The sequence below is a fragment of the Nycticebus coucang genome, chromosome 3 (genome assembly GCF_027406575.1).
Source record: "Nycticebus coucang isolate mNycCou1 chromosome 3, mNycCou1.pri, whole genome shotgun sequence".
NCBI classification, from domain to species: Eukaryota; Metazoa; Chordata; class Mammalia; order Primates; family Lorisidae; genus Nycticebus; species Nycticebus coucang.
Window position 1 is genome coordinate 96,886,932 of NC_069782.1, and position 25,675 is coordinate 96,912,606.

General features: G+C 52.1%; 2 protein-coding genes across 2 annotated transcripts in view; both read right to left on the reverse strand.

Moving 5' to 3' along the window:
* The window catches only part of PALD1 (phosphatase domain containing paladin 1), a 361,757-nt gene that overhangs the window by 115,779 nt on the left and 220,303 nt on the right, over positions 1 to 25,675 (reverse strand). The gene's annotated exons all lie outside the window — the stretch shown is intronic.
* ADAMTS14 (ADAM metallopeptidase with thrombospondin type 1 motif 14) overlaps positions 1 to 25,675 on the reverse strand; it is a 77,107-nt gene that overhangs the window by 11,573 nt on the left and 39,859 nt on the right. Inside the window, exons 6-19 of the mRNA XM_053582746.1 lie at positions 25,212 to 25,359; positions 23,031 to 23,136; positions 21,358 to 21,501; positions 20,284 to 20,416; positions 18,862 to 18,975; positions 16,084 to 16,232; positions 13,836 to 14,011; positions 11,182 to 11,315; positions 10,707 to 10,830; positions 9,623 to 9,703; positions 4,551 to 4,714; positions 2,969 to 3,137; positions 2,445 to 2,577; positions 592 to 799 (exon numbers count right to left, since the gene is read on the reverse strand). Of these exons, the coding sequence (XP_053438721.1) occupies positions 592 to 799; positions 2,445 to 2,577; positions 2,969 to 3,137; positions 4,551 to 4,714; positions 9,623 to 9,703; positions 10,707 to 10,830; positions 11,182 to 11,315; positions 13,836 to 14,011; positions 16,084 to 16,232; positions 18,862 to 18,975; positions 20,284 to 20,416; positions 21,358 to 21,501; positions 23,031 to 23,136; positions 25,212 to 25,359 (1,983 nt within the window). The remainder of the gene's footprint in view (positions 1 to 591; positions 800 to 2,444; positions 2,578 to 2,968; positions 3,138 to 4,550; positions 4,715 to 9,622; positions 9,704 to 10,706; positions 10,831 to 11,181; positions 11,316 to 13,835; positions 14,012 to 16,083; positions 16,233 to 18,861; positions 18,976 to 20,283; positions 20,417 to 21,357; positions 21,502 to 23,030; positions 23,137 to 25,211; positions 25,360 to 25,675) is intronic.

Here is a 25,675-nt window from a genome sequence, read left to right on the forward strand (position 1 = left end):
TTACGGCTTTTGGAACGCTGCACTGTTGTTCCTGCCTCAGTCTCTTCCTGTGGTTCATCCCTCAGAACTCAGCCTGAACAACACCTCCTTAGAGAAGCATCCCTGGCCACCCTCTGACCTTGATCACATGGCCCCAGTGACCCCACACAGCTCCAGGTGCTCTGTGAGTACCGCGGCTGCTCAGTCTAGTGTGGCTCCCTCATGGGACTGTGAGCTGTGCTAGGGCAAGAGTCAGGTCTGCGTAGATGGTACCAGCTTCCTGCATTCCTAGTACAATGCCTGGCTCATAGCAGGTGCTCAATATTTTTTGAATGCAAGAATGTGCTGTAATTTGCTCCTCTGGAACACAGGGATATTACCCCACACCTCCCAGCACTGTGGGGAGCCTGAAGAAGACAGTGAATGAACCTAAAGTCCCAGAACAGAGCCCTAGTACAGTTCAGCGTGGGAGCTATTTGACTTTGTTTTGAGAAAAACCAGATTAGCTGTAGGGAGATAAATTCCGCCAGAAACTTTCTGCCTATAGGCAACACCAGAAAATCCCTGGGACCCACCTCCTCCCCAAACCTCTCCAACCTGAGGACAACTCACCTGGGACCAAGCTCCTGTCCGCCACTGGGCTGGGCAGGGCACACGGTGGCAGGGCCGCCGGGCCTCAGGCCGGTCCCCAGGGCAGGTCTTGGCTGGCATGGCCTTGTGGGTGCCATTGAAGAGGGGCAGCTGGCACTGCACCCCCCGAGTCTGCACCCCCAGCTTCCCGCAGCTCCTACTGCAGGGACTCCACTCTTCTGTCACCCACCTGGAGACAGACAGGGTGGGAAGAGGAGGGAAGGTGAGGCCAAGCAGACACTTCCTCCTGGGGGATACCTCCCACCCCTGGACAGCCAGAGGCAGGAGCCAGAGAGTACATGTGGACTTCACAGTGCCTGAGGGCCCAGACAACTGTCCACCTGGCTGTGTGGCCTCAGGGAGGTCACTACTCTTCCTGAAAAGCAGGTATGATATATACTTAAATCCTGGCACCATGTGTCTTTGGGCAAACGAGAAACCCCTCTGAGCCTTGGTTATCCCATCTTTGCATCATAATTGTCTCAACACCCCATAAATATTTGCATATCTACTGAGTGCAGACACCATCTCGCTGAGATAGAGCAGTGCACAAAACGGATGAAAGCCACGCTCTCACTGGAGATCCCCCAACCTCCTATGGATCTCCAAGGTCAAGAGCACTATTACTATCACCATCACCACCTACAGAGCTTCAGCACTGAGCCACTATGCTGATGGCCTCCCAAGTGTCTTTTAGCTACAGAGCAACTTCCAACAGCCCCTTATGAGGACACCTATTGAATGAGTTACAAAAGCAAAACTGCACCAGTGGGCATGGAGGGAGGGATACCCCAGCTCCTGCTCCCCATCACTTTCCTGAGGCCTCTTATAGTAAATCAGGGCTCTTTCAACCCCCTCCTGTAAAAACTAAAACAAAACCCCATGGTTGGGGATAACCCACCAGGGACCTCAGGCTGCATTAATCCCGCATGCTCTGTAGTCACAGGCATCTGTGGGGAAAGCAGTCTGAACAATCGCATGAAGTAACAAGTGAGAGAGAAGCAGACTGTGGATTATGAACCTGTCCTGGCAGAGGAGAGGTGGGATATCATGCCTGAACAGGACACAGGGAGGCCGCCAGCTCCTGCCCTGGGCCATGGTCACACGTCCAGGCCTGGGACTCTTCTGACTCAAGGGAGCAGGAGCTGCAAGGTCAAGCCAGCAGCCCCGCACCCCCCCTGGGAGGACTACTGGGGAAACAGAGATGGACAAGGCCCTCTGCAGTTTGCTATCTGCCGGCTATCCTCAGCCTTAGCCTGCCTGAGGGTGCCAGAGAAGGCCCATGGAGGCTGAAGGGGTCCTGGGGCAGGTCTACAACAGGTTCAGAGGTCTGACCTTGAATCCTCCCCGAAGGTTCCTCCAAATAACCCCAAGAACATGACCTTGTACTCAGAGTGTGTCCTCAGGCCGAGGAATCAAAATCAGTTGCTGGGCCATGGCTGAGAACTGGCAGACCCAGCTGTGTCTCTGGACTACTAAGGATTGGGCAGAGAGGAAGTTGTGGACAGCACCCTGGCCTGGGCCCAGAGCCCGGAAGCACTGAAATCCATGCTATCTCTATGGGCCCCTGGATTACTGAGGAAAGCTATGTCCCCAAACTAGCTTCAGTTTTCCATCTGTAAAAGAATGCTGGGAAGGGCAGACAAAGGAAGCCTCTTCTTCCTGATGAATGGGCAAGCAGTGTGCTCTCTGCTCTGGGAGTCCTAGATGCAGGGCTGGGTCTCCGTGACCTGGTGCTGGGAGAAGCTGGCTCAGCAGCCCTCCTCCTCCCTCCTCCTCCAGAGGCCAGGACCTTGCACAGGACCAAACTGCCCATCCCTCTCCAGAGCACTCACGCAGGCTGGGAGCACAGGTGCTGGTTGCAGCGCCGGCGGATGGGCTTGGGCCTCTTTTTGTAGTCACACAGGTGTCGCTGCACCATGTGGTGGTCGTGTCTGCGCCGGCAGCCATATTTGGTGAACTGGATCCCTGTGGGAGGGTAGGCTGCCATGGGCCTGGGCTGCTAGGGGCTGAGGAGCCTCATGGCTCCTCCTCACTCCCTGAGTGCCTCTACACGCCCACCTGCCCATCGCTTTCTGAAGAATGCCTTCCTCAACAGTCCCATCTCATTGGTGGGGAAGTGGCTCTGGATAGCTGTCTGTGTCCACAGCAGGCAAGCACTTATAGGACAGAAGGCTTGCCCCAGATACCACTCTAGCACCCTAGCCACATCCCATGTGCCCTGCCCAGGATGGGATTCTGCACACTGGAGATCCTCAAGGAGAAAATGAGGCATGAGCAAGGATATGTCAAAGGGAGAAAACCTCAGCCCCCAACCCCAATGCCTTGAGAGGCCCTGCAGAGTCAGGAGACCTGGTACCTCCTCCACAGGTCTTGGTGCAGGGCGCCCAGCTCTTGAGTGCCCACTCATAGGTGTCTGTCTCCTCCAGGAGCACGTTGTTGCTCCCAATACGGGGCAGCAGGTCCTCATGGATGACATACTTATAGGCCAGGCTGCTGCAGGGGCCACCCTCAGCAGGAGGGAGCACCTGAGGGGAAACAGAAGGCGGCACAGGACCAGAGAGAGAAGTAAGGCCAGAGGGGGGTAAGAGTGGAAGGGCCGAAGAAGGCTATGAGGTCAGAGCAGAACCAGGGAACACTGGGATGAGTTGTGCCCCGCATGGCTTGGGGGAGGTGTTCAGACCAGCGCCCGAACTTGGGCTAACCACCTGCTGAGAGCAGATGGTGCACCTGTGAATGCCCTTCTCGTCCACTGACCTAAGTTCTAAAAGGCGCGGGAGCTGTGTCTCTCATTCTCCTCTGCTCACTACAGCATCGCGGCCTGGCTCTAGAAGATGCCCAATAGGCATAGCCTTGGCACTGGGCCCTCACCAGAGACATGATTTACAAGTATTTTCTCCCATTCTGCAGGTGGTCTCCTCATTTCTTGATAATGTCCTTTGATGCATAGATGTTTTCATTGTGATAAAGTCTAAGTCATCTATCTTTTCTTTTGTTGTTTTGCTTCTGGCATCATAGCAAAGAATCCAAAATCATAAACATTTACTCCTCTGTTTTCTTCTGATAGTTCTATGGTTTTACACTTATATTTAGGCCTTTGATTTATTTTGAGTTAATTTTTGTAGAAGGTGTAAGGTAGGGGTCCAACTTCATTCTTCTGCATGTATTAACATATATCCAATTGTCCTAACACTGTTTCTTGAAGAGATTGTTCTTTCCCCACAAGTGGCCTCCATATTCAAATCAGCTGGCCATGGATATATGGATGGTAGATAAATAGAAGGCAAATAAAAAAAAATACATGTTGGATCAAATTAATATGCTCACACCAACAGGCCACAGAGCCTGACCTCTAGGTGCTCCCCAACCAGTTAGGGTGACACAGGAAGTTTCCACCAGCCAGGGCCAAGGATGGAGCTCCTCATCGTCCAGACTGCTGGGTTAACAACTGCTGATCCACAGCCTGGTCCATGTCTAGGGACGGGGGTGTGGGCAGAGATGCATCCCAGCCAGGACAGTGGCCCTGTCCTCTTCTCAGGAGCTGGCACCCCTGGGTCAGCTGCCTTAAATGCCCCAGGATGTCACTGCTGGCCATGCCATGATGCACACTGACTCTAGATGATGACAGGATGACACAGGGAGCCAGCCTGTCCCTGCCAACACCTCCCTTCAGGGCCCCATTTCTGATCCTGCATTAAGGAGAACACACTCCCTATGTGCAGCGTCTGGGGTCTGACAGAGGGGAAACAACCCTTTCATTTCCCTTCCTCACTTGCCACCCTGCCAGCTTTCAATCACAAAAGAGGTGGCCCCAGGATGGAGGGGTGCCTTGATCTTGCCAGAAAAGTGATTTCTACCAGGTCCATGCCAGCTCGGCAACAGAGGCAACAGCGTGAGGGACAAGGTGGGAGGCAGGGGCTGACACACGGAATACAGCTCACCAAGACGGTGACGGCCTCGGGCAGGGGCCCACTGGTCTTAAGGCTTTCCTTGGCATCCTCCACTGTGTCCTCCCACTCCAGGCCCATGGCAGTGAAGGTCCGGCTTGTGGCTTTCTTGCCCTTGGGGTTGAGGATGAAGCTGCCCGTCACCTGGTTCTTCACCACTGGCCAGTGGGGGGAGAGGGTCACACCAATTTCTACTCCCCTCCACAGGGGGCCCATGAATATGACATTCGAGGCCTTCCCAGTGGGCCCCTCAGGCCCCTCCTCTCCACCTGAGTCTTCCCCACTCAAACAGGTCTACACACTGTCCCCTACACACACACACACACACACACACACGCACATACAACTTGTCCCTGCTTCTGGATCTTGGCACACCCCATTCCTCTCACCCTTGCTGCTGTCTTTATCTTCTTTCCATCTAACTAATCTCTACCCATAGTTGAGGCTCAGCCTAATACCCCTCCTCCAGGAAGCCTTCTTTGATTGCCCAGCCGTCAGGAATTCTGCCCTCCTTAAAATTTCTATAGTAGAGCCTCAAGGTTAAGAGTACAGGATTGAGAGCAGTGCCTGTGGGTCAGTGGGTAGGGCGCCAGCCCTATATACAAAGGGTGGCAGATTTGAACCCGGCCCTGGGCAAACTGCAACAAAAAATAGACAAGCGTTGTGGTGGGTGCCTAAAGTCCCAGCTACTCAAGAGGCTGAGGCAAGAGAATCGCCTAGGCCCAAGAGCTGGAGGTTGCTGTGAGCTGTGACACCATAGCACTCTAACGAAGGTAATAAAGTGAGACTCTGTCTCTAAAAAAAAAAAAAGAGTACAGGCTTGAGTCAAATTGATTGTAGGGAATTACTTAGCCCTCCTATGGCTCCTTGGTTCCACCATCTGTAAAATGGGAATGACAATTCTACCCAGCTCACAGGGCTGCAGCTTCCCCACAAGGACAGCTGTGATACACACCCACCACACCCCCACTGCCAGGCTCTAGGGACAACAAGAGGAGTCCATGTGGATATATAATGAACTTTGCAGAGTGTGTGACATACAGTGGGCACTGTCACCAGGACTGTCAGAATAGTCCCTGACTTCTAGCACTGCTGAGACCACAAGTGTCATGCCCTCAGCAACCTGTCAGCACATTTCCATCTTAGGGTCATTGGCCCAGCATGGGGCCTGGCACATGGGAGATTATTTGGGCAGGGGGATTATTAATATCTGTAAATTTCTACCCCTTAAAGTCCTAATCAGTGAGTAGCTCACAACTTACTGCCAAAAGACCCTGGGCAGCAGGTGGGTGGGAGATGTGTAGGTGTGGACACCTGTCTAAGGCCCTTGAGTGGGAACCTTAGCCACCCTAGAAACAACAGCTGGGGACCTGAGCCCGTGAACCAGGTGGGCAGGGCAAAGGCTCCCAAGCACCAGGGGGTCCAGGAAGGAAGGAACCTCAGAGCCTCTATCTGGTCCAGATTTAGATGGTCATAACTGTAACACAAAAGCTAGTATTCCCAGAACACTAACCAGTCACTCTATTAACTGCTTCAGTCAAACTCTCACACACATCCTAAGGGTTGGGCCATTATTAATACAGATGGGGAATCAGAGACTCCTAGACACATGGTGGGGGACAGAGGTGGGCCACAGCCCAGTTCTCAAGAGCCAGAGGCAGCAGGCCACCGGGAAGAAAGGACAGCCTTGCCCCTTCCTGGAAGGCCACTGCAGGGATGCCACCCACCTCCTGCCCACATAGGCCTCCTCCTCAGGCTGCCTGACCATTTTCTCTGCCCCTAACCCCTCCGGACTGTCTAAGGTATGGGCTGGGCAGCCCCTCAGGCCCAGTGCAGCTCACTGCCCTTGCCCACTCCTGCACCTCCCAACATCTGTCACAGACCCCTGACTGTCTACTCCTTCCCTAGTTGTAGGGGGTGGTGGGTAGACCAGCCTGAACTGTCCACTGTCTAGACTTAGGTCTGAGTCCTGGCTCTACCAGGGACCTGCTCTATACCTTGGGCAACTACCTAATCTCTCTGTGCCTTAGTATTCTCAACTGAAAAATGGGATAACAATATCATTCACAGATTGCAATGAGACATAAGTAAGATAATGTATGAAATGCGGAAGCTCGCGGCCTAACACATGGTAGATATTAACAGCATGAGTTCTCTTCCCTACACTTCCTTTCAGACAGCCCACGTCCACAGATTCTAGGAGAGCCTAGTAAGTTTGGATAGAGCCATGGCCTTCACTGCCAGGGCTGCCCCCTGTCCTGGGCTTCTTCAGAGAGCGCGTTCTTGGGCAGGCACACACACTCCCAGGGCATGCAAGTACCACACATACTCAATGTGTTTTCACAGAGGGCCCAGGTGCACCTTACTGGTGTATAGCCACACAACCTGTGCCAACGTCCAGTTTCAGCTTCTGGGCTGACCCCACCATCCTTCTCCCTCCAGGCTCCCTGGATAGCTCTAACTCTTCAGGGAACTCACCTGACAAGCACACAGATGCGCATGTGCTCAGCCTGCCCCTGCTGCTAGTAGCCTCTGCCCTGACTTCCACAGAAGACAGCTCTCCCATGAGAATCAAGGAACCAGACTTGTAGAGGCAGAAGTAGATAGAGGGGGCTGGCCCAGGCAGCCCCAGGGGCTGCTCATGTTCCAAAATTATCTCCAGGGGCACAGCAGGAACAGTGTCTGTGAGCCCCACTGCTTCTTGGAGTAGATGTCCCTTCTCTCTCTGCCCCTTCCCTCCCCCGCCCCTATTACAGCACAATTCCACACAGCAAGTCAGGCACAGTGGGCAGGACTTGTCTGAACCAAAGTCCACCAAACTTGGGCTCACCATGCCTGAGTGGTATAGCTGAAAAGGGCTGGGAGACAGGAGACCTGCACTCAGACTGGCTCTGCCCCCACCCCGTCAGTTAACTAGGGCACACAGAGGGCCCCCAATCCACTTTGGGCCTCAGTTTCCCCTTGTGCCTATTGCCTGTTTGGACTATACCCTTTCAGGGGCCTTTTAGAGCAGAAGGTTAGGAATCAATCCCAGCTGTGCTAAGGAGAGATACCAATGCAGACATATTCTCCAAGAGATACACATTCTCCAGGAGACTTTAAAAAAAAATTTAAGTCATTACTTTGATGATAGTCTAAAAACATGGATGGAGCCATCTTTGTGATCTTTGAGCCTACCAAAAGATATTGTGTTTGCGTTTATGATGAGATCTTCGAGAGCTGAACACAAGTGCATGTGGAAGAACTCAGCTATTGCCTGATGTGTGAGATCCAACCTACTATCCACCTGGTTCTGGGACCCTGCTCTGAACCATGCTCATGGGGCTTTAATCAGGATATAATTCACATACCATGAAATTCACCCAAAGTATGCAACTCAGGGATTTCAGCCATCATCACTATCTAATTCCAGAACATTTTTGTCATCCCCTAAAGAAACTCCATACCTGTAGCAGTCACGCCCCATTCCTCCTCAAGCCCCTGCCCACCACTGATCCTACTTCCCATCTCCATGGATTTGCCTCTCTGGACATGTTTGGTTTTTGACTGCCAATTTAGTTTCAGCAAAAACAAAACTTAACAAAACAAAACATCTCTTACATTAATGTCCTTTTAATTTTTAATTAAATTATGTTGGGGCTCTCATTTTTAATCTATCTTGGCTTCATAACTGTATAACTGTTGTAAGTACAAAGTGTAGATAACCTCATTTAGTGACTCTGTGTTTGAGAATTATCCTAACAAGAATAATGTAAGGGCCCATGGAGCATACTACAAAAATGGTTCTCAATTCCTCCTATTCCTATATGTATGTCCCTTTGCACTACGATTTTACCACTTCTGATATCAAGATATAGTGCCTTGAGGGAGGCGCCTGTGGCTCAAGGGAGTAGGGTACTGGCCCCATATTCCGGAGGTGGAGGTTTCAAACCCAGCCCTGGCCAAAAACAGCAAAAAAAAAAAAAAAAAAGATATAGTGATATAGTGCCTTGAATCTGGGCTTTTCCATGTGACTTGGGCCGTTAGGACACTAGAGAACATGATGCAAGCAGAGACTTGGAAAGTGCTTGCCCACCGGGGCTTGTCCTCTCTTGCTACTCCTGAGGATCGTGACAACACCAAGTGAGTAACACCAGGTTAACCTGTTGAGGACATGGCCCTGCATGACCCCAGTTGACAGCCAGTGCCAACCACCAGACATGTGAGTGAGGCCATTCTAGACTAACAGCTCCCAACAGACCTACCAACTGACAACATTAGCATGAGTCCATCCAGGCAGGTGAGCAGAAGAACCAGCTAGCTGAGCCTAGCCCAAACAGATGACCCATAAAACTGGAAACTAATAAACAATTATTTGAAGCCAGTAAGTTTTGGGGTGGTATGTTATGCTGTGAAAGTTGACATGCCACCTTTAAAAGTCATCTATGTGCACAAGAAATTATTAACTATGATTGCCCCTAGAGGACAAGTGATGGAGAACAACTCCTCTTACACCCCTTTTAGACATTCTGATATTTAAACCATAGAATGGGTTGTCCATTTAACACAAATTAGAAAATAAAATAGGCCAGCCATGATAGCTCACACCTGTAATCCCAGCACTTTGAGAAGCTGAGGCAGGAAGACTGCTTGAGCCCAGGAGTTTGAGACCAACCTAGACAACATAGCAAAACCCTATCTCTAGAAAATAGAAAAATTAGCTGGGTGTGGTGGCATGCACCTGTAGTCATAGCTACTTGGTACAGTGAGCTATGATTGAACCACTGCACTTGAGCCCAGGTAACAAAGAGTGAGACCCTGTCTCAAAAATAAAATAAAATAAAAGGGGTTCTGGGTGGCGCCTGTGGCTCAAGGAGTAGGGCGCCGGTCCCATATGCCGGAGGTGGCGGGTTCAAACCTAGCCCTGGCCAAAAATAAATAAATAAATAAAAATAAAAGGGGTTCTCTGCCCATTATTAAACTTTGCAAAATTCTCCATACATTAGATTTTGCCCTCTGCTCTCCCAGATTCCCCTCTGAGGACAGGGACAGGGCCCCACTGTCCTTCCCCATATCCCAGCACTTACCAATACAATGGGGGGCCTTCTCCAGGGCCTCAATCTGGATGTGCCTGGCACCTGCTGGGATCTGTACCAGTTTGAGAGCTCCTGCCACACAGGAAGATGTGGAAGAGCATTAAGCATCCTCACCTGGGGACCTCACTGCCAGCATCCCCCACTCCCCATTGGGTAACATGCCAGGAACATCTCATTTGATCACTGAACCTCTCTGAACTTCTGTCTCCTCATTTGTAAACTAGGGATGGGAACTTCTCAAAGGGGTGCTCGGAGAATCAAATGGTTTGCTCTAGCTTAACATGCCCTGTAAATTTTAAGGGCCTCTTAAATTGTGTGTGAGAGAGCTGCTATTGTTTCCCACTTTCGTGACTCTCTTCTCTTGCTTCTACACTTTTTCCTTTTTGCTCCTCTGGCTTTCTCTCCCCTTCTCTCTTCTCACACCTTCAGCTACTTTCTATTGAAGGGATTTAGATGAAACAGGCACATGACTGTCCTAAGCCCATGTGGCCATCCTGATTCAATGCCCAGAAACAAGTCTCAGAGCCACCAACCTTCCCCCGACAGTGAAAGGTGAGGCAAAGCTACAACAATTCCAAAGAGGAAATGGATCCAGTTCATACTAAAGGGTAAAGGACTAATATCTGGCCCTTTTCAATAGTGTGGTCAGATTGGAGGTGAAAATGAAAGTCAAGGAACTCAAAGATGCTAGGAGTTCAAAGTAGGAGGGGCCTGCCAAAGTTAAAAAAAAATTCAGGTGAGACAGGAAAAGAAAATTATCAGTCTAGTCTTGGCAACACTTTCAGACTTGTATGGCTCCTCCCCCCCAGCAAAAGCCCCAGGGCCCAAGAGATGGCTCCCATCTTATCATGTTGCCTAGCAGGAAAATGCTTCTTGGAGCTCCTGGGCCACAAACTCTGGCAGCAGCATGCCCAGGAGGTAAGGTTATCAGCTGCAGCTCATCAGCCCTGGGCAGCCCAGGGAGGTCTGGAAGACAGGCTGCCAGGCTCTTCCTCCCCGCCAGGCTCTTCTCCCACCCTGGTACAGCAGCCAGAACCCTAGTCACCCCTCGTTGCCCCAGCCCAGCCAACCTTACCTGCCTGTTTGGAGGCCTTGCTCAGCGTCCCCTTCACAGTCTTACAGTGAGAGTTGTCACCACCACAGACTCCACACTTGTCATCGGCCTTCATGGACCCCACCTCCCTGTCACAGCCAACAGGCTAAAGCCAAAGGGAAGGTCAATGGGAGGAGATACCCCTCCTCTCACTGCCACCCTAGGCAGCAGCCCATGGCTCCTGCCCTGTCCCCAGGCCCTGGCCAGGAGAGAAACCCTGGCCTAAGAGGTATCCCTGGTCAGGGCTCCAGCACACATCTGCCATGTGACCTGGGTGAGGCCTTTTACCAAGCGTGGTAATGATTCTTGCCATCTCTTCTCTCTTCAAACAAGCTGGGCAATAGGGCTATGTTGAGGGCCAAAGAGTATCATGCTTCCCGGGGGCAGAAGGGGCTGCAACACAGCCCTCTGGTTTCCCTGTCCAGACAGGGGGTGAGTGACAGGGAGGGGCACCTACCACACACTCTCCACGGGCACAGACACTGTACGGGTCCCGGTAGCTGCAGCGTGTCCCATCATGGACCACCTGGTTCATGAACACCACATCCCCCGTGTCCTCTGACTGGCAGATCAGCTCACACTTCTGGGCATCTGTTGGGGGAGGGACCACACTAAGTTTCCATCTAGGCTCAGAGAAAGTGGGATATCCCAGGACATCACTCCACAGGCTGGCCAGGAAGCCCCAGCACCAGCTCTGGGCAGTCAGGGAGCAGTGGTTGTGAAGTAGTGGCTGAAAATCCCTGCTGTATCACTTATGATGCTAGTTGACCTTGGACAAATGAACTGACCTCTCTGAGCCTCAGTTCCCTATTTTTATTACCCCTGATCAGTAAAATGCCAAATCACGTTATCAAAATAAAATCAAGTGTTAAAATAATAACAATAATAAGCCAACACTTAGTGAATGCTTACTGTGTACCAAATATTTCTGAGATCTTTACACAACCTTAAAATACAACTTCAAACGCTTTTCATGAATTAACTCATTCAACCTTCTCAACATCCCAGTAAGATAGGTTCTAGCATTAGAAGAGAAAACTAAGGACCAGAGAGGTTAAGGAACTTGTTCAAAGCTACATAGCCATACAGGAAGCGGTTCAGCCAGGATGCTAACCCAGGCAGTGTGGCTTTAGTCCTGCTCTGATCACTGTAACACTTCACTGACACAGATATGATGGTATAGATTAATGTGTTCATAACCATCAGGCTGCTGGAAGAAAGGAGGAACAGTGGTCTCTCCATTCACAAAATAGAGCAGCAGTCAGGGAGGGAGGGGATCCTTTCTGGTTCTAACAATTAAATGTTTTCTTCTCCATCTGGTCTATAGATGTCCTAAAAAGGAGGTTTCAGAAAACGTATAAACACTTGCTGTGCTTCTTAGAAAATGGGTGATTGGGGGCTTAGCTAATTTCCTGGAATTTGTCTAAAAATCCTGGGAAAAGCCACAAGTCCAACTGCCCCACAGGCCTCCCCGCCAACCCCCTCCCCACACTGTGGTTGCTCATTTGCTTTCTGAACAGATCTGGAAGGCTTTCAAAGCAAGCCTCCCTCTGCCAGTTTCTAAGCAACCTGTCTGGTTCCGTACTCCTGGTTCCTGGGCCCCCAGGACACTTGCTAACTCCTTGCCTCCAGCACGCAGGACACAAATCTAGAGCCAGGACCTCCAAGACCATCTTGGATATCAAGCAGGGGAGCCAGATTCCTTGTGAGGCCTGGGCCTGATGGGGGTTCCAAGCCTCCAGAAGATAGGCAGGCTCCTGATCAGTGTGCCCAGGCAGGCAGATCTCTGACAGCAGTGGAAGCCAACAGTGGCAAAGGAGTGGTGAGCTCCCCAGACTGGGAAAAATCCAAGCAGAAAGAAGACACTCCCTGCAAGGATACTCTGAAATATGATGGTGTATGTTATACACCAGAGTATACTCTGGAGGAGTCTGGCAATGACAGACTTCTGAGGTCCCTTCTGTTATTCTAAACATGAACTGAGCTGAAAAGCTGAAGGTCCTGAGGTCAACCCCTGGCTCAGGGGAGGAAAGGCCAATAAAGCATGGACTGGGCCAATGGCTGCATGGTAGGGAGTGAGCATCTGTCCATGGAGAGGCTGACAGGGAACAGGTAGGATTAAAGGACTGTTAGGGATCCTTCCACTAAGGCACCATGAGTCCCATTCCCTTTGTTGGATGCTCTGCTGTCCCAAGAACTAACACTGAACATGCCTGAAAATAGATGAGAACAGACACCTACATGGTCCCCAAAGTCAGACCTCCTGTATAAGCCTTGAGACCTATCCCAGAGCAGCCTGGAGGGCTCAGTGGGAAAGTCCCACTAGCTCCCATCTGCCTACATTTCAAAATCATTTTCTTTCTTTCCTTCTTTCTTTTTTGAGACAGAGTCTTGTGTTGTTACCCTGGATAGAGTGCCGTGGCTTCATGGCTCACAGCAACCTCAAACTCTTGGGCTCAAGCAATCCTCTTGCCTCAGCCTCCCGAGTAGCTGGGACTATAGGCACCTACTATAACACCCACCTATTTTTAAAGAGAGGGTCTCACTCTGGCTCAGGCTGGTCTTCAACTCATGAGCTCAAGCAATCCACCCCTCTCGGCCTCCCAGAGTGCTAGGATTATAGGCGTGAGCCACCATGCCTGGCCTTCAAAAAACTTTCAATGACTCTGATGAAATGGCAACCCAATCAGAAAAATCTATAAGCACCGCATTGATAGGACTGAGTCTCTTGGGATATTGGTTATGCAAGGTAAAGGGCACCACATCTGCCCTTGGTTTCCATGCAGGTAAAGACAGAAGTCTGAAACAGCCTAACAGCCAACACCGTTGCTGGCGTTGGTAGCACCTCTGGGTGAAGAGCCCCTTCCTCAAGACACATTCCTTTCATCTTCCAGAAAACTGTTGTCCTACGTATGCAAATCAGGGATGTCCTCAATGGGGCCCCAGAGATATGCAACACACACCCTGCACGGGATATGTCCCTTCTGGTACCCCCACTGTCCCTCTACCTTCACTGGCAAGTGCAGGAGTAGGGAGGTCCTCCCTGGGCACACACAGCCCCAGCAGCTGCCTGAGGACATGAGGAGGACACAGGACACAGGGCAGGCTCACCATCCTCAGACTCGTAGGGGACCCAGCTGTGCTTGGCATTCTGGTGGGTGTAGTAGGAGTTGCGCTTGGCACACTGCTGGGCCCGGAAGTCCTCGTAGGGCCCGGGGCACTCCTCGCTGTTGCAGACCTGGTACTCAAACATGGGCCCTGAGCACGGACGGCCTCCATAGGCTGGGCTGCGGCAGGCACAGAGCAAAGGGGTGATCTTGCTGGCTGAGAATGCTAAGGAGGCCAGGCTCCCCACACAGCAATTACAAGGGCCACCACTCACTTAAACACCAGGGTGGGGGCAGCTGCCCTCAACCCCCCAGATCCTTCTTCCCTCCAAATGTGCCGCCCTTCAGGCATACACCACCTACTCTACAGTGTGTGGGTACGTGAGCATGTGAGAGAGACAGACAGATGGGCAAACACAGGGACTGATTAACCCTCTCCGACTGAGCTGGAAGAGAAATCAGTCTTATTCATCTTTTTTCTTTTTTGAGACAGTCTCATTTTGTCGCCCTCAGTAGAGTGCCATGGCGTTACAGCTCACAGCAACCTCAAACTCTTGGGCTCAAGCGATTCTCTTGCCTCAGCCTCCCAAGTAGCTGGGACTACAGGTGCCCACCACAGTGCATGGCTATTTTTTGTTGCAGTTGTCATTGTTGTTTCAAACCCGTCAGCCTCGGTGTATGTGGCTGGCACTGTAACCACTGTGCCATGGGTGCCGAGCCAGTCTTATTCATCTTTACTCAACTGTCACACAGTGCCCAGCACATAGTAGGCCCTCAATATATGACTCACCTACTCCTATGTGCAGCCACTTCCATTTAATATCATAATAAATAAGGAGTGGTAAAGAAACATGGACTTGGAATCAGAAGAGCTGGATTCCAAGCCCTGACAGTGCAACCTTAGCCAAGTCACTTGCTGTGCCTTAATTTCCCCTTGAAGAATCCCTCTTATTTTATATCTGTGAAGAATAACAAGAAAAGTTATTTTAAAGCAATCTATACTCTCTCCTCCACAGCGTCAGGAGGATTACCTAAGACATTGATATAAAGTGTGCAAGTGCAGGAGGTTAATAGCACTCTACTCACGGGGATGCCAGAGACTCAACATAGATTTTTGCACCTAAGTGCTTGGTATCCACCTCACACAGAGGAAGTAGGCAATACATCACCATCATAATAATAACTACAACAGCAGCTGTCATCTATTAAGTGCTTAATCTGTGCTGGCATGGTGCTGAGAGCACACACATTATTTCAATTAAGCCTCATAAAATAAAAACAACTATTACGACAGAGGAACTCAGTAAATGATAGCTTTGATCAAGGGGAAACTGTCATTCATGCCTGCAAGGTGGTTTACTCAGAGCAGAGGCCACTGAGACTTTGTATGACCCCCAGCTTCTGCATCACCCACAGAAAGAAGTCCCAGAGTGTCCGTTTGGCTCACATTTGTAAAGGCTGCCACGGCGATCCTATGACCCTGCGATTCCACAGTATTCATCACGCTACTCAGTGCCATGAGGGGCGAGGCCAGGCCCCGTCCATGTGGAGGTCTGGAACCCCCATGTTCCTAGAGCGAGGTGACCACATGGCCAGCCTCAGCCTGTTCCTGCCTCTCATGATGCTGTTCCAGGCAGGCTGCTTCAGCCTGGGAGGTGGGGGCCATGGAGCACTTGGGCTAGGAAGCCCCCAAACCATAGAGTGAAGTATGGGGGAGATGGGAGGGGCCAATCCCTACAGAGGAAATGAGAAGGGAGAAATGGCTGTCTCTCCAACAATGCTGAAATTCAGGAGGGGGGCTTTGGTGTTAGAAAGAGGTAAGTTTAGAAAAACTAGAGGAAGATTTTCTCCATGTGGTAGAAAAAGAAACTTGGGGAATTTATTCTTCTAAAACTTGTACAGTGAGTTTAGAAGTAAGTTTAGCAGAAGAATTAAAGTCATGGGAGGGCTTGTTAAACAGAATCTTGGCCCACACAGACTCAGGGAAATCTTCTGCACATGAGGGCTCTAGGTTCGCCGACTGAGACACATGCACAGATGTCAGATCTGATGGGTCATTAGTAACGTAGGTGGGAGTTACCTCTCCTCCTCCCCCTGCCCCCACCAATCTCAGCTCCTCCTCCACCAGTATACACAACCACCCACAGGGGCCATTCTCTCACGCACCCTCTCTCCCCAGTGCCTTCCCCTACAAGCTCCTTGCCCTAGGGAGGAGACCTCCTGCCCTGCCCACCCCAGGCAAGTGTACTCACGGTGGGTTGTCGCAGCTCCGACTTCGGGATCGCACCCCGCCCCCACATGACCTCGAACATGACCCAAACTTGGTCCAGGAGCTCCAACCTCCATCCTGGCCGTAAGTTTGCTCTGGTGACTTCCAGATGCAGTGACCTTTGAAGCACCACTGGGGTGGAGCAAAGGGCATGAGATTACCCTAAGCCTCTGTGGCCAAGACTGCCCTGGAGGGTACCCAGCAGGCACCTTGCTGGTTAGTGGACACCACGGGGGAGCCCAGAGAAGGGGATGTCAAGAGCATAAGCCTAGGGCTGGAGCTGAGCAACCTCTCTGAGCCTGCTCCACAGCTGGATGTGCCAATAACTGCACCTGCCCATATGTGGCATGCAACAAGATAATGCCAGGCACACACAGCCCTCCAGAAATGGCAGGTAGTGTTATTAATGATGATAATAAATGTGCAGTTATTCAGTTCATCACCCCAGGAGAAATAAAGTGCTGATAAGGAGAGAAAACACAATCTTTCCACACTACCCAGAGTTGACCTTGGCTTTGTACCTCAAAATCACCTTCCAGGGGCCATGATCAAATGTGTTCCTGGGAGACAAGCCAGCCACATGGGGAGGTCTTTCCATCCAGTGAAGGGAGTGTGTGCATAAAGTCCAAGGCCTGGGTGTGAATCCAGCTTGGCCATTACTAGCTATGTGTGGCTCCTTAACCTTGCTGAGCCTCAGTTTACTCACATGTTAAATGGGACTGTTCTAGGAACTGAAGCCAATAACACCTACAAAAGTCTCAGCACAGGGCCAGGAAATCAAAGGAGGACTCCCTTCCTTCTTCCTATAGAGTACCACAAAAACTCCGGCAAAGCTCTCTGGGGAACTCAGTGGTGCTCAATCATGGAATTACTCAAGGGAGATTTTATAACTCCAGATGCCTGGGCTTTACCCTAGACCAACTGAGTCAGAATCTATAGGAAGCTATAATGAAGTATATTTACACACCAAAAAATTCACTCATTTCAATGATTTTTCATAAACTCACAGAATTCTGCAATTGTCATCACTATCCAATTTCACTTGATCTTAGCCAAAAGGCCAAGAAGCAATACCACTATCCAATTTCTGAATATTTCCACCATCCCAAACAGATCCTCTGTGCCCACTTACAGTCCCTCCCTGTTCTAGGGATGAGTTCCCCTAGAAGTTCCCTCAGTGATTCCATACACAGTCAAAATCAAGAGATAGTGCTTAATTTTTATGTGAAATTACAACTGGGGAGAGCCTGGAATTCTGCAAACACCTGGGAAAACTTAAGAAGTAAAACACCTGGAGCATGTATAATCAGCCTCTCAGATGAAAGCCTGCCAGGCGGCCGGGAGCAGTGCCTCACATCTGCAACCCCAGCACTCGGAGGGCCCGGGCGGGTGGATTGCTTGAGCTCACGAGTTCAAGACCAACCTGAGCAAGAGCAAGACCCTCCCCCCCACACCCCCTGGCCGGTCCCTAAAAAGAGCCGAGCTTTGTGGTGGGCCCAGATACTTGGAAGGCTGAGCCCGAGTTTGAGGTTGTTGTTAGCTATGACACTCTACTGGGGGCAAGAAAGTGAGACTCTGTCTCAAAAAAAATTTTTTTTAAATAAAAAAAGTCTGCCAGGTGTAGAGCCCACAGTTGGGGGAAGCATCAATCATCTGGGAAGAGCCCAGGAGATGGTCAGCAGGACAGGTGTGAACAGGATGAGCCTGGCTAGGGCAGAGGGCAGGCTGGTTGGCGGGTCCCCAGTGGCTGAGCTCACAGCTAATGCTAAGTAGTCACCTCTCTTAGAGGCCAGGCACTGTAGCCCATGTCTGTATACTCAGCATTTGAGAGGCTGAGGTAGGAGGATCCTTGAGGCCAGGGATTTGAGACCAGCCTGGACAATACAAATAGATCCCCATCTCTATAAAAAATTTTTACTCAAAAGGTTGAGACAGAAGGATTGACTAGCACAGGAGTTCAAGGCTGCCATGAGCTATGATTGCACCACTGCACTCCAGTCCAGCCTGGGTGACAGAGCAAGACCCCCACCTCAATAAAAAAAAGTTCAATCACCTCTCTTAACACCTTGCTTCTTCCCAGCTCTCTCACTTGCTTTGACATGGTTCAGAAACTTCAGAACAACCCTGGGGGGTGGGAAGGATGCTTGGTCAGGCATCAGCAGGCTATGAGGCTCCATGAATGGCCCACACGGTGATCAAGGGCCAGCAATAGAGCAGATGTGGGTTTCAGAGCCCGCCATGAGGTCCCCTGACAAACAATGTCCTGGCACCCACACACCCAAGGGAGCAAACACATGCCAGGAACTATGAGAAGGGCCAGTGGGGGATAACAAGCAATGTGAGAGACACAGCAACAGCAGAGGCTGGGAGAGTGGGCAGGACGCCTGAAGCCTTCTCCACGCCCTTTCTCTGCTATCACTCTGGGCGAATTCCACAAGTTCCTTAACCTCTCTGTACCTCGGGCTTCTCATCTGCAAAACGGGGAAAAGCCCTCCTGCTGGAGTTGCTATGAGATCACACTAACCTGGGCCAGCCACGGAGGCAAAGGACTGTGATGTGGGAGAAAAGAAAGGGCGAGTTCATGGAAGACTCCACACGCTTCACGCTGGGCTCCCACCTGCCCTTAAGCACTGACCCCCATACCAGATAGACTTGGAGGGAGGAGCCAGGGGATTCCCTGGCACCCACACCCATACAGGGTGATGGGCACCCTACGCCCCAGGAAGGCTACTCCTTCTCCCATTGCAGACCCAGCAGGTACCTTGCCTGGTGCACACCCGGTCCCATCCAGTGGGGGCCCCTTCTTGGTCTTGCAGAAGTATGGGTTGTCAGGGTGGCTGCACCACAGCTGCTTGCAGGGCTCAAATGTCCTGAACTGTGTGGCAAGGGGACGAGGTCACCAGCTGGACTGGCTCTCCAGCTCTGACGTGTTGTCCAAGGGGCAAAGGGCAGTGACAGACAGAGAGAGGAGAGCACTGTGGATGCTGGTGCCCACAGCACTGGAGGGAAGGCAGGGAAGCTCCACTCTACCCCCAGGGGCCCTGCTCCCTCCACATGCCCCCATCCCCCTCCTCCTCTCTCCAGGCCCCCATTCCTGCCTTTGCAGAAGCCACTTTGTCACAGAGCTTGGACTAGGACTTGTGGATCTGGGCTGGGCTGGACCCACAATACCCCTGAACCCTATGCACATGGGGGAACCCTAAGAGGGCTGTTGATTTCTAGCCCAGACCACTCAGCACCCAGAAGGTTTGAGACTCCATCACCCTCTAACTTGGACACCAAGCTGCACCAGGGGTTCATAATCTTATGTTTCGGGTTGTCCAGGAGAGCCCCAACTTCCTTAATATTCTCCCACCACCCCCCACCAGCCAGACAAGTGTCCTACAAATACATCTCTTGGGCAATGAAATCCACATCTCAATTCTCCATCTGCAAAGGCTGTGTCAGACCACATGTCCCAAGGGTGGCCTGCACAGTGGAGAAGGTAACCACATATGAAGGCTGCTCATGGTACCAAACAAGGCCTCCTGGTTCTGCAGAGGTTGTGGGGGCTGCACTCCCAGATAAGGGCTATGAAGCACCTGAGTTACCAAGGCCTGCCCCCTTCAGAAAGCCTCTACCTTGAGAGGTCCCATGTTAAGACAACCTAGCCTGGGTTTGGTTAGCAGCTGTTGGGTCCTCTCCTGGGTGGCTCTAGCTGGTCTCCAAGCTCAAGGTTCTCCCCTAGCCCTGTCCCACAGGGTAGTAACAGGGCTGTGCTCCCTTGTATCTATGTCTCACGCCTGGGCAGCAGGGGGCATAGAATCCAGCCCCTGGTGCAGAAGATAAGGAGTGAGACCACAATGTCCTTCCGAACACCTCAAGGGTGTGGGAACAATTGCTCCACCAGGCCAGAGCCCAGCACCTCATCTGACACCTGGATGGCCGCACAAGTCAGCTTCCCAGGTTAGGAGCCTAGCAAGGAGCCTCTTGGCTGCCCACACTCTTCTTTCCTGCTTTCCCACCTTTCCCAGAGCTTACGTAATCTCAAGCCGTTCTACACCCCGACCCCCACAGGTATTGTCTCTGCATCCCCCCAGGGTGGCACTACACCCGTGGGCCTACTGGCCAGCTTTGCAGAAGGTGCCCCAAGAATGACCAGCCTGGGTGCCCCTGGCCTGGCAGAGGCTGGGTGGGAGCTCACCGCCAAGCAGGTCTGGTATCCACTGCCGAAGTCAAAGCGACACTGCTCGTCCATTGAGTAGTCAACCCCAGGCAGCTCCGGGGGCCGGGGCCAGGTGGGCTCAAAGGGGTCGTCAAGGAGGCAGTCGTAGGAACTGCCAGAGCAGGCAAGGAGGGTGAGCCGGGCCAATGGCAGGAAGTCCCTGCTGTCCTTTCCCAGGGGCTGGGGTTCTAACAAGCAAAGCCTGCATCTGCTGCTCTGTGCCTAGAGCCGTGCCTTCCAGGGAGGGACAGGCTGCCCTGAGCATTTTCCTTGCTTCCCTGGTGACAGGGTCAGGGAGAGGTGGGGTGAGGACTGTGTTTGCAGCCAAGGCAAGGACACCCAGGACTGGAGTTAGGAGCTTAGTTTGCAGCTGGCTTAGGGGGTCAGTTTTGCCTACTTTGGAGGGACAGATTATGGCCAAGATTAAGGGCTGATTCACTGCACTGAAAGAGGAAGGGCCAGCTCAGCACACAAGACGTACATGGGGCAGGCTACCCTGGCCAGCCCACTGTGAGATTGGTGACTGTATCTCTGCCTCCATGTGCCCAAACCCAGTCTGGTTCCCATCTTGGGCCTTAAGCTCCTGAGTCTAAAGCTTGTGTACCTGAATGTCCCTGAAGACCCTGTAGCTGACCAGCCACACAGAGTTGGGTACATAGGACTGGGGCCAGGAACGAGCAGGGAGATGGGGGAGCAGGAAGCACTGTTTGGCGCGCCTATCCCACCGGGGACCCCGCCCCGCCCAGTGGCTCTTCAGCACACATAAATACCACCTGCAGTAAACCCAGATTCCTAGACACAACCTCGCAGACTCTAACTCACCATCTTGGATGGAGCCAGATCTGCATTCTTAATTGCAACTTAAGCAAGTGATCACCTGATCACACCTTGGAACACTAGGCTAATCCACTTGTGATGCTAATGGGAGTGTTTAGGCCAGGGATGGAGGGTGGGGCACTGATTTTGGGGAGATAGTGGCTATGTGACCTCTGCTCAGAGTGGCCGGCGGCTCCTTGCTCCCCTGTCCCAGCCCCGAGGGTGGAGGTGACCTACGGGAGGTAGCGGCTGAGCTCCAGCTTACTACAGCGGGACCAGTGGAAACGGTGGAAGGCCGCCTGCACCAGGGGCGCCATGACGCTGCCCAGGCTGGTCTCGTCTGCGCAGCCGTTCCCCTGCCCATCATGCTCCATGCCGAGCCTGGAAAAGAAGGCAGAGGAGCCCTGAGCCATCCTGGGAAGCCCGCTCCTGGGAAGGCAGGCAGGCTGGGAGACCCTGGCCTCAGGCTCCTGGCCATGCAGCAGGAAGGATCAGCCCTCTCTCGCCAAAGCTGCTGGAGGGAGGCTACCCGTAGTGGAGTTGGGCTTATCCTGCCCTCCAAGTCTTTGCTGCTGCTGTTCTCTGCTCCCAACACCTGCCCCTCCTGGAGCCCCACCCATATCCTCACAGCTTCCAAGGCCAGCTCAGGCTCCACTTGGACACTGGCCCTGTGGGCTGCCCTCCATAGCAGAAGCCACCTATTCCACCATTAACAACTCATAGCCATTTGCTGTCTTCCCATCAGCCCAAAGGCCTTTGAGTGCAAAGATGGGGTCTCATTCAATTCAACCTCATTTACTGAGCCTGTGTGCCTACCTCTCTTATGCTTCTCTGAGACCCTGCGGGACTGGACAGAGAGCTGTGCACATGTCTTTAGGCACTAACCTCATGATAGTTTACACTGAAAAGTTTGCTCTTGATACTTAGTATTTAATGTCAAATTAAATTCTGACTTTTTTTTTTTTTTTTTTGCAGTTTCTGGCCGGGGCTGGGTTTGAACCCGCCACCTCCAGCATATGGGGCCGGCACCCTACTCCTTTGAGCCACAGGCACTGCCCAAAATTCTGACTTCTTAAATACTCCGAGGTGGTTACATCCGGCCTTGCCCACTAGGCAGACAAGAGGGAGTCTAAGCTTGACCTTGTCTCTCCACAGGGGGGGCTCAAAGGTTTCCCTGGTGTCAGCCCCCACGATGCCAGGGTGGAAAAGAGGCCCCACCTGCCACCAGGAGCACAGCTGGGATGAATCCATCAGGGTTGCCAGTGTCCCTGAGTCCTGCCCTTGTGGACACTAAACAGTGGGTTGGCTCATTTGTCTCTACCCAGCGCATAGCTTCTTGAGGGCTTCTCTGCCCTGTTCTCCACCATAGCCCCATTCCTAGGCCCAGGACACAGAAGGTGCTCATACTGGTTGAATGAATAAATAAATATGTTCTAAACAAAATTCAAGCTGCAGGATCAGGCAAGCCAGCCTTCTGCCGTGCCCGTCACCTGAGCCCTCAGCAAGCCTATTAATGATGGGCCAGTGAGCACTGAGTACTAACCTGAGCTGAACAGGTCTCAGAGGGTCTCAAGGTACGAAAGGAATGGAGGCAAGCCAGGGAAGGAGACCACCCAGAGACAGCAGGCCCCTCCTACTGACCTGCACAAAGACAGGGCTACATCTGGTCCCCCATGGCCCTGGGATTTGGAAGCTGGGCCCAAGGCTGGTCTGAGCTACTGTCCTGGCCCCTCGGCTTTGCCTCCACACACAGCTCCAGGAGGCCACACCTCAGGGACAGGCCAGCTCCTCCAGCACCTCCCAGGACACTGGGACTTGGGCCTACTTGATCTGAGGTGCAGCCTTCCATAGCCACACAACTCAATGGAGCTCACAACCACAGCCCCACCCACCCTACCGGTGCCACTTACACATGGCCAGTCTCATGGGCCACCACGAAGGCTGAAGAGAAGCCATCCTCATGGTTAAGGGCACAGCTTCTCAGGGGGTGGCACATGCCAGTGACAGGCGCATAACCTGTGGAGGAGAGGGCAGGTGAGGTCACAGCAGGTGAGGTAGGACACACTGAGGTCTGTGCCCAGCCTGGCCACCTGGTCAGTGCCAGGGGGCCCTGGAGGAAGAAAGGAGCTCTCAAAGTTCCACATAGCAGAGCAAAACTGGGCCAGATGCTCCCACATCCCAAGGCTTGATGGCTTCCCTCTTGTCGTGCAGCTTCCCAGGGTCTGCCAGCCCACTTCAGACAAGGCAGCGGGATTTCTAGGAAGCCTGTGCACGCTCCACCTCCACCCTGCCAGTCCCACAGTCAGTCAGTCAATAGGCTCTAGTTGCCTTCTGCACAGGAGTCAGTGGGTGGAACTGTTAGGTCCTATGGGGAAAACAGAGAGGACCAGATCCAAGCCACCCTCACACTTAGAGAACTGCAGTTTAGCAGGGAGATGATTCAATGAGGTGCAGGCCCGAAGCCCTAGAACCCAAGTAGGGGTGTAGGGATGATTTGGAAGAAAGGAAAAGGGAATAGTTTTGACTGAAGGGGTTGAAGGGGACCAGGGAATGATTTAGGGGGGCAGCAAAGGGCAGCCAAGACAACTCTCAGAAAGTGGGAAGGCAGGGACAGAGGTGCAGGCAGGCCACCAGGGACCATGGTAGCACAGGGGGCTGCTGGGAGAGACAGTGCAGCCAGCAGTTACTAAGCTCTGTTGTGCACAGGGCCTGGGTCCTAATGGCCTCCAAGGCAGGGTGATGACAGACAGTGCATCCCTTCCTGGGTCTGCAGTCCACTAGCCAGAGCCTCCTCTGACTTAAGATTTGCTGACATGGTGTAGAACATAAATGTCTTAACACAATGATCAAGTAGAAGAAACGAAAGCTACGTTGATTGGTTTGATGTAACCACGTCAGATTGTATAAAAAAATCAACACATTGTACCTCACATATGCATAAATGTATTCATGATCTATGTGTATATGACTTAATAAAAAAATAATAACATCATGTGCAAAAAAAAGTTGCTGACTTTTATTTGCGATGCCTTAGGGAACGTATTAATAGCAAGAAGCTGCAGCAGGAAGGAGGTTACTCTGGGATTTACCCTACACGTGATGAGAGTTCCAGCGTATGTGTGTGTGTGCACATGCATATCTGTGTCTATGTGTGAATGCTGTGTGTGTCTGAAAATGTGTGCAGTTCTCTGCGTGTGCAGGTGCATTTGTGGTCTTCACTCACGTACACCATCATGTCTATCTGCATGTGTGCATACACCCATAAGTCCATATGTCTATCTGTGTGCATTGTCATGCATGTTGTATGTGTCTGTGAAACCACATTTGGGGCTTCAATGACTCAGATAAGAAACCCTTCAGGTAGGCAGGGCTGGCCGATTCATTTCTAACATTAAAGCAGGAAAAATAGAAAGTGCTCGCTGTGGAGTCTGGACGTTCAGCGAGTCTCAGATCTGTCTCCTCTCTGCTGAATATCATGGGCAAGCCTCATTACTGGTATGGGCCTCAGTTTCCCTATGTGGGAAATGGGGTGATCAAAACTGTACATGTTTGCAGAGTGCTTATAGTTGTCAACACCCTGTCATAGACATTCCATGCACCTTTTGGCAAATTTAGCCACCCTGACATGGGGGCAGGCAAACATCATCATGTCCCCCACTGGTCTGTGGGGACAATCCAGGGAGATGAAGAGCTCTTGGACCATTGGGCCAGTGAGGCATGGAGCTGGAGGCAGAGCAGAATTCCTTTTCTGCAGCCCACACAGGCCTCACCCTAGGTGCCCCATATTCTGCCTACACAGACAGAGGGACACGGTGTGGGCAGAAGCATCTTGAAAGCCACTGGGGGTCTTCGGGCAGCTAAGCCTTGGGATGTCAGGCACAGGGTCCAGGGCCTGACCACTCACAGCTGCCTGCAGGGTCCACCCAGATAGTTGGGGGGGGGGGGTTTACTTCCCCTGTCCCCAGGAAATCATTCTAAACCTTGCCCACATCTCTACCCAGGTCCCATCCCTTCAGACCTCCCTGGGGTAGGCCCCAGAGACAGCCTGTCTCTGCACACACCTGGCCACGGCAAATACAGTACCTGCATACCTGAGGGCCCAAAGTCCTGCCGTGTGAGGAAGACAACGTGGTCGTGGTGCTCTGCATGGCCAGGGTCCTGGCGCCGCTGGGAATGTGCCCAGCGACACACTTGCTCCAGGCTGCGTGAGGGGTTCCCACGCTCGATCAAGCTCAGAGACTGCAGGGGCCAAGGGGAGGGTCAGAGCCCCAGGTCACAGGGGCCTCTCTCTTCCCAGTATAGGTGGGAGTGCAGAGGCCCAGGAGACTGCAGTACACATCCCACGGTCATCAGCTGTCCCCATTCCATGGCCGTGCACAGTCCTCCCTGCTGCAGGGAGTGTGTGCATGCTTAGCACTGTGCCCGGATGTGCTGGGGAAGTTGGCCACAAGACTTCCAATCCGCTCACCTAAGGGGCAGAGGCTGTTCTGAATATCTCTTCTGTCTGTATGTCCATTGTCTTATTTAATTTTCACAGCAGCCCTTAGATTAAAGT